At 41.1% G+C, this 12,228-nt stretch overlaps 1 protein-coding gene across 2 annotated transcripts in view; it reads left to right on the top strand.

Moving 5' to 3' along the window:
- neo1b (neogenin 1b) overlaps positions 1-12,228 on the top strand; it is a 133,989-nt gene that overhangs the window by 119,788 nt on the left and 1,973 nt on the right. For both annotated transcript variants that reach the window (XM_079603622.1, XM_079603621.1), the window contains exons 18-27: positions 724-862; positions 1,646-1,753; positions 1,891-2,085; positions 2,179-2,211; positions 2,771-2,830; positions 2,918-3,056; positions 3,549-3,832; positions 4,687-4,839; positions 8,561-8,812; positions 11,637-11,749. In XM_079603622.1, coding sequence (XP_079459748.1) covers positions 724-862; positions 1,646-1,753; positions 1,891-2,085; positions 2,179-2,211; positions 2,771-2,830; positions 2,918-3,056; positions 3,549-3,832; positions 4,687-4,839; positions 8,561-8,812; positions 11,637-11,749 — 1,476 coding nt within the window. The remainder of the gene's footprint in view (positions 1-723; positions 863-1,645; positions 1,754-1,890; positions 2,086-2,178; positions 2,212-2,770; positions 2,831-2,917; positions 3,057-3,548; positions 3,833-4,686; positions 4,840-8,560; positions 8,813-11,636; positions 11,750-12,228) is intronic.

Here is a 12,228-nt window from a genome sequence, read left to right on the forward strand (position 1 = left end):
AGTCCGTAACTTTTGGCGCTCTAGCGGTTAATAAACAGAACTGCAAGGAAGAACATTGTGGCCGGAGCTACTTCTCTGTGTTTATGTCTCTGTTTATGTCTCAGACTTTAAAACTAAAACCATTAAAAAAAATTAATTACTTGAAATGAAATAAAAGTTAACTGAAATAAAAAACATATCACTTTATTTTGATGGTCCCTTTAACACATTCTGTTGACTGTAAGTAAATTTGCACATACGTGTCTACTAACTTTCACTAGAGTGTTAGTAGAGTATAAGTTTGATCTGGCAAAATGAAAAAAATCTAATTTAACTTGATGTGAACTGAAATTAATGAAAATTATATAGACATACTTAAAAAAAAAAAAGATAAAAAAATGGAAAAGAAATTACTAAAACTTGAACCAAAATAAAAATAAAAAACATGATTAATAATTCAAAATATTAACAAAAAACTATAATAGCATCTGAGTGATAGTCAAATAACGCTGTTTCTGAGGAGTGTGTCAGTCAGTTCACTATAATGTGTTTCTCTCCTCCATGCGCTGAGCGCCCTCTAGTGAGCGCTCTCTCACACTGCAGTGGACACACCTGTGGGGAGTACTAGTGTACTGCATACTACAGAGTATATAACATATTTTTTAATTAGTCATATGCAAAAAAAAAAAGCTGTGATAAACCTAGGTCTTCATAAATGTGTTTGTCTGTTGCTTGTTTTGTCAGACGGCAAACACCACGTCTCTGTTCCATACGGTGACTGCTCTGAAACCCAACACGCTCTACGAGTTCTCCGTGATGGTGACCAAGAGCCGCAGGAGCAGCACGTGGAGCATGACGGCACACGGGACCACCTTCGAGACCAGTGAGAGCCGACAGCGCTTACACACTCATCAATGACCGCTTTTCTGTTTAGATGAAGTACTACAGGAATAAATGACAGTTAAACATCTTCTCTTTCACACTGATATACAGAACTTTAAGTTGTATTTTGTTTATACTATATAAACTATATACAATGCAATATATATCTATATTAGTGCTGTCAAATAGACTGAATATGATTAATCACATCCATCATAAAAGTTTTTTATATATGTGTGTATATATATGTGTGTGTATATATATATTATATTACATATTATACAGACTTTTATGTTGATGTGATTAATCAATTTGACAGCACTAATATATATAAATATATACTGTATGTATGTATAAGTATATATATATATATATATATGATTTATGTATTATGTATTTTCATATTAGTTGTATATAGTTATTATAAATATCACATTAACATGCATGCTTTTTTCACTAAGGTTCCCATTTATGTTTATGCATGTATGATTATTGCAAGAGCCTTTTGTTATATAAAATGTACTTCATATATGATTATCATCTGTGTTTTGTGTGTTGATGTTGACAACTTATTTTATTAGTTATCAAAATTTGTAAAACACAGATGTTTGGTTTCTGGGTGCATGCAAAATGCGTACATATTTTATTAATGTCTCATTTGCATTTCAACATTATTTTGGGACAACTTGTTTTGACAATTATACTATAATAACTTTTCAATAATAGTAATTTACACTGTTTAATTGTATTATATCCCTTTAATGGTGTTTGGTGTGTTTTGTAGTTCCCGCTTCTGCTCCAAAAGATGTGACTGTGATTAGTAAAGAGGGAAATCCACGCATTATCAACATCAACTGGCAGCCTCCAACCGAAGCCAACGGCAAGATCACAGGTGTGTGAAGAACAGGCCGCAGTGTTTGACATGTGACACATTCTCATGATTTACATTATGGATTATTATTGGATTATTACATGCATCCAAAGAGAAAAGTCTCATGATTTTCTGACAGCGAATCTCTCGTCTCTCAGGGTACATCATCTACTACAGCACGGATGTGAACGCTGAGGTCCATGACTGGGTCGTGGATCCTGTGGTGGGGAACCGACTGACCCATCAGATTCAGGGTCTCACACTGGACACGGCTTACTACTTCAAGATCCAGGCCAGAAACTCCAAAGGCATGGGACCCATGTCAGACGCGGTGCCGTTCCGCACCCCTAAAGGTGAAAGCTCAAACCAGCCCGTCGTTTACTCTCACCCGCAGTATTGCACTCGACTTAGGCTCATTTATTTATTCTGTTTGTCTTTATTTTCAGCTGAACCATCTGACAAAATGTCAAGTGATCAAGGTAATTAAACCTTTCTATTGTAAATGGAAATTAAGTTCAGTCACACAACAGGAACTTCATTACAGGTGAAACTCGAAAAATTAGAATATTGTGAAAAGGTTTTCATAAGCTGTAAGCCATAATCATCAAAATTATAACAAAGAAAGGCTTGAAATATCTCACTTTGCATGTAATGAGTCTATATAATATATTAGTTTCTCCTTTTAAGTTGAATTACTGAAATAAATGAACTTTTGCACCATATTCTCATTTTTCGAGTTTCACCTGTAGATCACAAGTTAGTCTAGTACAGCAGCATTTACATGCATCATTCATTTTGGCTGTCTATTTAATATGCATATATAATATGACAGTATTTATGTAGAAGTTAAATACTGTCAAAACAATTACTGGACATCAATATATATAAATATATCCTGTTTGCTATCTTTATTTTAGCTTTAAATGTAATATCAGTGCAATTCTAGTTCATCCCTGCTACATAACTGTCAATAACATGCCATTTATGTCAGATGCATTGTGGGATAGCTGAATGTCTCTGATATCTTGTTGCCTATAGGGCTGCAAGTCAAACCTGGTCACCCGACCCTGCCGGAGCACGGGATTGGATCCAATATGGGTAAACATGAAGACACACACACACTTTAAAGACAGACGCCATGATCTAACCCTAACTCTCTCTCTCTCTCTCTCTCATATATGTCAGATAAACCAGGCATCACGGGCAGCCATGAGAATCATATCCTGGTGATCGTGGTCATAGTGTCTGTGGGAGCGTTCACCATCATCGCTGTGGTCGTGGGAGCCGTCCTGTGCACGCGCCGGTCCAACTCCCATCAGAAGAAGTGTGTTCTTCACTCTTCTGACATCTGTATAACATCTGTATATAAAAACAACAAGCAATGAGACGCTTTCTCTTACAGTGGTTTTACGGTACCACGCATAACGTTTTCTTCGGCCTGACATGACATTTTATGTTTTAATACATTTAAATATGTAATAAGATATTTATAATATTATGTATGAAATCTTTTTAATGAGGTAAAATCAAAATTTAATTTTAATGACTTTTCTCTGTTTGAATTACTTTTAAACTGTATTTATGCACCATTGAAACTTTACTTGAAACAAAGATAAATTGGAATATATAATGTAAAAACAAATTTTTTTGTTTATAAAAAATTATAGCTTATATATATGTATGTGTGTGTGTGCGTGCGTGCGTGTAAACATTATTTTAAAAGGTACTTATCATAATCATAAATCGCTTCAGTAAATGTGTGTGTAGAAACCAGTGAGATGTGTTTGGAGAGGTTCAGCTGTATTCGTGTTTTCAGGAAACGTGCCGCCTGTAAGTCCAACACCGGCTCACACAAGTACAAGAGCTCGTCTAAAGACCTGAAACCTCCTGATCTGTGGATCCATCACGAGCGCCTGGAGCTCAAACCCATCGACAAATCCCCCGATCCCAACCCGGTCATGACGGAGACGCCCATCCCTCGCGCCGCCCAGGACCCGGTGGAGCCCAGCCATCAGATCCAGGAGCTGGAGGAGAGTGTGTCCTCCCGCAGGGGAGTGAGGCCCAAAATCATGATGCCATTCGACTCTCAGCCTCCACAACGTAAGTTCTCAGAGCAGAAAGGCACATCGTTGATTGTCTCATTACATCTCAGCCTGTCTTGTGCTTGTCATGCGGTACTATATGAACAGTGTGCCGTCGTCTTGTGTCATAATAGCTAGATCCAAACCTAGTGAGCTTCCCTCTTAAACAGCCTTTAGGGATTTAGTGCTTCTAGTGATCGGCCCCAAAAATCCTGATGAGAGCACCCTTCATTTTTGAATATTGCATATTATCCATCCTGGTCAAAAAACAATCCCAGAATGCAATACATTAAAAATGATTTTTTACGATGGCATATGAATGAATGAGGCATATACATAAATATATGATTCAAGATAAATTATTATAAATGTCTAATTCATTCAATCTAACAGATCAGTATAATTTTAGTAAATAGTGTGCTTTCTATTTATTATGTTTATTAGAGTATCAGAGCAACATGCTAACACTATTGAAATAATATTCTTCTTTTTTTTTTACTTTATTAAACTATATTTTATTTTCATGAGATTTATTTTTGAAAATGAAACTAACTAAAACAAAGCCTAATATAAATACAAAGTTAAATAGTTAGATTTTTCTATTTAATATATTTTTACTTTTATAAAATAAAATATATTCATATATTTATTCTTTAATCTTTTTTTTTCTTTTCTTTTTTTTCTTTCAAAACTATAATTTCAGTGTAGTAAAATTAAAACTACAACTATTTACTTACATGACCAACAAAATAGAGCGCTCTAAATCAGTCACTTGTGAGGTTGCGTCTCATTTAGGATGCTGCCTTAGTAGGGATGTTGTGTAGCAGATGTTGTCGTGTTGATCTCAGTGTGTGTGTGTGTGTGTGTCCTCAGCTGTGATTAGTGCTCACCCCATTCATTCCCTCGATCATCTTCATCACCATCATCATCACTATCATCTCCCGCCGCGCGGTTACCTTCATCACCAGATCAGCCTGAGAGCGCCCGCCTCCCCACACACACACTTACACAGGTCTCCGTCTGCAGGTGAGACACACAGCTGACACCCCACACACACACACTTACACTGCTCTCGTCTGCAGGTGAGACACAGCTGACACCCCACACACACACAGGTCTCCGTCTGCAGGTGAGACACATAGCTGACACCCCACACACACACACTTACACAGCTCTCGTCTGCAGGTGAGACACAGCTGACACCCCACACACACACAGGTCTCCGTCTGCAGGTGAGACTCAGCTGACACCCCACACACACACTTACACAGGTCTCGTCTGCTGGTGAGACTCAGCTGACACCCCACACACACACACTTACACAGCTCTCGTCTGCAGGTGAGACTCAGCTGACACCCCACACACACACACTTACACAGCTCTCGTCTGCAGGTGAGACACACAGCTGACACCCCACACACACACACTTACACAGCTCTCGTCTGCAGGTGAGACTCAGCTGACACCCCACACACACACACTTACACAGGTCTCCGTCTGCAGGTGAGACACACAGCTGACACCCCACACACACACACTTACACAGCTCTCGTCTGCAGGTGAGACTCAGCTGACACCCCACACACACACTTACACAGGTCTCCGTCTGCAGGTGAGACACAGCTGACACCCCACACACACACAGGTCTCCGTCTGCAGGTGAGACTCAGCTGACACCCCACACACACACAGGTCTCCGTCTGCAGGTGAGACTCAGCTGACACCCCACACACACACTTACACAGCTCTCGTCTGCAGGTGAGACACAGCTGACACCCCACACACACACAGGTCTCCGTCTGCAGGTGAGACTCAGCTGACACCCCACACACACACTTACACAGCTCTCGTCTGCAGGTGAGACTCAGCTGACACCCCACACACACACACTTACACTGCTCTCGTCTGCAGGTGAGACACAGCTGACACCCCACACACACACTTACACAGCTCTCGTCTGCAGGTGAGACTCAGCTGACACCCCACACACACACTTACACAGCTCTCGTCTGCAGGTGAGACTCAGCTGACACCCCACACACACACACTTACACTGCTCTCGTCTGCAGGTGAGACACAGCTGACACCCCACACACACACTTACACAGGTCTCCGTCTGCAGGTGAGACTCAGCTGACACCCCACACACACACTTACACAGCTCTCGTCTGCAGGTGAGACTCAGCTGACACCCCACACACACACTTACACAGCTCTCGTCTGCAGGTGAGACTCAGCTGACACCCCACACACACACACACTTACACTGCTCTCGTCTGCAGGTGAGACACAGCTGACACCCCACACACACACTTACACAGCTCTCGTCTGCAGGTGAGACTCAGCTGACACCCCACACACACACACTTACACTGCTCTCGTCTGCAGGTGAGACACAGCTGACACCCCACACACACACTTACACAGGTCTCCGTCTGCAGGTGAGACTCAGCTGACACCCCACACACACACTTACACAGCTCTCGTCTGCAGGTGAGACTCAGCTGACACCCCACACACACACTTACACAGCTCTCGTCTGCAGGTGAGACTCAGCTGACACCCCACACACACACACTTACACTGCTCTCGTCTGCAGGTGAGACACAGCTGACACCCCACACACACACTTACACAGGTCTCCGTCTGCAGGTGAGACACAGCTGACACCCCACACACACACTTACACAGCTCTCGTCTGCAGGTGAGACTCAGCTGACACCCCACACACACACACACTTACACAGCTCTCGTCTGCAGGTGAGACTCAGCTGACACCCCACACACACACACACTTACACAGCTCTCGTCTGCAGGTGAGACTCAGCTGACACCCCACACACACACACACTTACACAGCTCTCGTCTGCAGGTGAGACTCAGCTGACACCCCACACACACACACTTACACAGCTCTCGTCTGCAGGTGAGACACACAGCTGACACCCCACACACACACACTTACACAGCTCTCGTCTGCAGGTGAGACACAGCTGACACCCCACACACACACTTACACAGCTCTCGTCTGCAGGTGAGACACACAGCTGACACCCCACACACACACACTTACACAGCTCTCGTCTGCAGGTGAGACTCAGCTGACACCCCACACACACACACTTACACAGCTCTCGTCTGCAGGTGAGACACACAGCTGACACCCCACACACACACACTTACACAGCTCTCGTCTGCAGGTGAGACTCAGCTGACACCCCACACACACACACTTACACAGCTCTCGTCTGCAGGTGAGACTCAGCTGACACCCCACACACACACACTTACACAGCTCTCGTCTGCAGGTGAGACACACAGCTGACACCCCACACACACACACTTACACAGCTCTCGTCTGCAGGTGAGACTCAGCTGACACCCCACACACACACACTTACACAGCTCTCGTCTGCAGGTGAGACTCAGCTGACACCCCACACACACACACTTACACAGCTCTCGTCTGCAGGTGAGACACAGCTGACACCCCACACACACACACTTACACAGCTCTCGTCTGCAGGTGAGACTCAGCTGACACCACACACACACACACTTACACAGGTCTCCGTCTGCAGGTGAGACTCAGCTGACACCACACACACACACTTACACAGCTCTCGTCTGCAGGTGAGACTCAGCTGACACCCCACACACACACTTACACAGCTCTCGTCTGCAGGTGAGACACACAGCTGACACCCCACACACACACACTTACACAGCTCTCGTCTGCAGGTGAGACTCAGCTGACACCCCACACACACACTTACACAGCTCTCGTCTGCAGGTGAGACTCAGCTGACACCCCACACACACACACTTACACAGCTCTCGTCTGCAGGTGAGACTCAGCTGACACCCCACACACACACACTTACACAGCTCTCGTCTGCAGGTGAGACTCAGCTGACACCCCACACACACACACTTACACAGCTCTCGTCTGCAGCTGAGTCGTACAGTGATGCTCTCAGACGGTTAGAACATGCTGCATTTACACAAAAGAATACCATAGTGCATTAAATAATCATATTACTCAGGGACTTTGGACATGGTACCATGGTAATGATTTATTTTGGTGTTTTTGTTGTTAGTGTGCGTAATGTGTGTATATATATTTGATATATATTAAATGTAATTGTTATTAAGTTAAATTTTTATAATTAAAAAAATATATATTATAGTACATAAATATAAAAATTCAAATAAATTATATTTATGTATTACAATATTTTTAACTTAATATAACTTATATTTAGTATATATATATATAAAAAAAATATGTATATATATATTTTTTATACAATATAGTTTAATATGTTTGTACATTTTTATTTATGTATATTAACAGTAGCCTATATACACACACAATTAAAAAAAATATATATATGCATATATATATATATATATATATATATATATATTCAATATAATTTAATTTAATCGTTATTAAGTTAAAAAATATTGTATAATATTCTTATTTAAATATATATATATATATGTTATATTCATATATATGTATACAAAACGTTTTCTTTAAGAAAAGTATAATAATGTTATATAATATTTTAATATTTAAAGAAAAATAATAAAATTACAATACAAATAAAAATATGTATAGTGTATATATTTATAGTATTTTATTTTTCATAATTGTAAAATTTAAAATAATTTTATTGATTGATTTATTTCTTCATTTGTGTGTGTGTGTGTGTGTGTGTGTGTGTGTGTGTGTGTATAGAGTCTGTGAGGAACCAGCCGGCTGCACCTGAACCTCCGGTCGCCCCCAGTCAGCCCATCACATCAGCCGAGCTCCAGAAGACTGAGGCGTTGATCAAAGAGGAAGATCCGCCGAGCATAAACCCACCAGCGGCCCACATCCGACCCACACACCCGCTCAAGAGCTTCGCTGTGCCAGCGCTCACGGTTTCTGCCCATAACCCGCCCACCTATGAGACGGCCTTACCCAGCACCCCTCTGCTGGCTCAGCCAGGTCCGGTCCCTGGTTCATACGTTTTGACATGTTAAAAACTTAAAGGTTACTCTATAGGGGCTTTCGCATCGGATGAACTTTTTCATAGTTCCTAGAACTATTGGCGGAAGTTCCCGGATGTTGGCGTGTTTGCACCGCAGGAACTGGGAACGATTTTTGGGCTCTTTCACACCTACCTTGTTTGGTCCGGCTTTTTGGACTTTTCAGTTTGATCCGAATCAAAATTACAGGTGTGAAACCTCCCCCGGGCCACGGTCCAGACCACACAGACGAAAAGAGGTAGTCTCGGTCCAGATCAAACTGAACAAAGGTTTGGTTCGTTTCTAGTGTGAACGCATTTTCTGTATAGTTCGGGACTTTCAGACCATTTACAGGAAGTCCTGGTGGTTCTCGCAGGATTGCTTGCCGTCTTCTCCTCCTTTCCTGCCGGAGACGATAAAATGTTCGCACGGCGAGGACGTTTATTTGGCGAATTTGAACTAGCCTCGCGTATAGTTGGTTCTGCAGGCAGTAATGCCGTAATAATAACTGTATAGTGGCAACAATATGCGTCTGTTCGTTCATTCTTGTCAAAGTTTTTTTTTTTCATTGTTGTCAGTGTTACCCAGACCCACCGATTTGACGACACGCTGACGTCAGACGCACGTCCGTTTACAAACCAATCAATGTCAAGATGCAGCCCACATAGATGATGACGGCAGGACGCAAAAGTTCTTTAGTGCGCTCGCATAATTGCAATGTGAAACCAAACCAAAACTAACCGAATGTATAAAATTGATCAAAACATGAACTTTGGTTCGGACCTTTGTGCGACTTTCAGGTGTGAAAACGCCCTTAATTCTAGGAACTCCTTTTGGAGGAACTAATTTAGCTCCTACTTCAGAGTCGGGTCTAAACCAGCACTATAGGAACTACAGTGACGTTAGTGTTCGCTGATTGGCCAAACGCACGCGAAACACCAGCACCTACCGTTAAAAAAAAAAACGGTGTGAACACACAGATTATAGCCTGTATATTTACTCCAGAAACTAACTCTACGCACATGTAAAACAGTGATAGATGAGCCTCTTAACCTTTACGCTGAGAAAATCCAAGGACCAAGCTAAACATGATCATGTATTTCTGCTCAGCTAGTGACACTGGACATCAACAACACGGCAAACGCTAATACCTTTTCATTACGGTCTACTTTCTGTTTATAACAGTTCTATCTAATAACGTATTAGACTGGACTGTTGGACAGATCGTAAACTAATGAACACTGAGACTGTGAGCACTGTGAGCTCAGGCTCTGGCTGGCGTCAAAATAACAACAACAAGCGCGGCTTACGCGTTCCTAGAACTACCCGGTGTGAAAGCCACTCATGCAACTTTGTGGATTTACATCATGAATCCATCCACCAAACCGTGTTTTCGTCTTATCCTGATTCACTACGGCACGCATATTATAAGTGGGACTACTTTAGACCGGGCAGGACGACAACCGCTACGGCCGGGGTCTCCAACCTTTTTTTTTTTATTTGAGAGCTACTTTTTAAAAGTGGCCAAGTTCTACTCATGTTATACAATACTTAAATCTCTTAAATAAAGTCTCATAACTCTCATATTAACAACTATCCAAACTCTTTTAGACCTAAAACTGTTTTTGTAGGCCTATATATGTCACCCTTTAATGTCAGAGAAAAGAACAGAATCAGAGATAAAAAAATATATATATAGAAAATTGTACTTTGCACATTATACTGTAAAAACACATAATTATAGTTTTTTTTCATAGTGCATCATAACTAGAGATGAAATGGAATGAAAATTTCATTTTGATGATTGTAGTGACCAAAATGATCACGTTTATCACAGAATCCTGTTCAAAAAGTACTATTACTATATAGTGTGTACACAATGAAATAAATTCACCAAGTTTTATGTCGAAAACCAGCAAATAACAAATTAAATTAGCATCAATATGCACTTTTTGTTTACATAAACATTAAAATAATAACATTAAAATCTGGCCATCATTTTTAAAGGAGTGTCTTGCAACATGTTATCTACTAACATGTACAAGTTAAAATAAAGTTTTGAAAAAAAAGCTTTTATAAGAGGTTTATAAAGATAAATCTCACATATTTCAGCCTTTAAATAATTGTTATAGTCAAAGATAAATTACTGACATTTACAATGCACATTATCTTATCTTTTATTATTAATAGTAAAATTCGGTCTGATTTTCCCGTGGCGTCTGTCGTTGCTATGCAACCATGCACTGCGCTCTCCACAACGACAAAGAAGTTTTAGTAGCTAATGGATTTCCACCACCGAGAAACGCTTGCTGTAGCTCTGCTACAAGATTTGTTTACGGAGAAGAGTGTTTGGGTGCACCCCCATCCTTCATGTTGACTGAGCTTTCAATGTTGTTTTACGGAATGGGTGAAGCTGATTGGTTGGTTCTTGTCACATGACCTGCGGTGCGCTTGCGGCATTCTGAAAAGTTGATATTTCTTTCATCTCGCTGCGGCTGGTAAAAATGAGCTTGCTGCGCGCCTACATTTGAATGAACTTGAGCGTGCAAAAGACGCAATATGTGAACGGCCCTTTGGCGATCCTCCAATCAGGCCATGAGCTAATGGTAACTCGTGAGCGACGTGTTGGAGACCCCTGTGCTACGGTGTTGTATCCCAGTACCCGCGCGGCCCGTCATATACATAAACCGAGAGAAGCAGCTAGAGCGCCAAAACTTACATAGTGTACCTTTAAGAGAAACTACTGTGGTTGGTTGCTTTACGTGTGGGAGAGTTCATAGCATGTGCTGTTATCTGTGTTTCAGTGCCCGGCGTGAAAACTGCATCTATCGGGACACTAAATCGAGCTCGAGCTCCAATGCCAGTAACAGTCCCGAATGCTCCTGACCAATCAGAAACCAGCAAGATGCTGGACATGGTGAGTGCTGGAGACACTTTTGAGTTTTTGTGAATGCTTCATTATGAAACATGTCTCGTTCACATTTCACCCCAAATTCAAAAGAAGGAAATAAGATATTATGTTTTGCATATAGAAAATAAAACCAAATTTTTTCCATTGTGAAATAATTTTCATGACAAATAAGCTGTTCTTTAGTTTAATATTTAATAGTCCCCAATATTTTTTTTATTTTGTGCAGTAAAAAAATCTAAATTCTAAATGAATTCTCAAATCAAAATGGGCCCAAAACAAAGCCCTGTGGGACACCGCTGGTTAAAACAGAGCATGGGACTTACGTCAAATGTTTCCCACACTGAAAAAAGTGTATTGAATTTGTATCTGAAATATATTTGTTGTCCATTGAAGTATTTCCTCATTTAATTTGTTAAAACATTCATAAAAATTGAAATAAAATATCTGCATATTCTTGATGCAAAATTGAATTTCTTGTTTTCTAT

This window comes from Phoxinus phoxinus (genome assembly GCF_949152265.1).
Source record: "Phoxinus phoxinus genome assembly, chromosome: 25".
Lineage (NCBI taxonomy): Eukaryota > Metazoa > Chordata > Actinopteri > Cypriniformes > Leuciscidae > Phoxinus > Phoxinus phoxinus.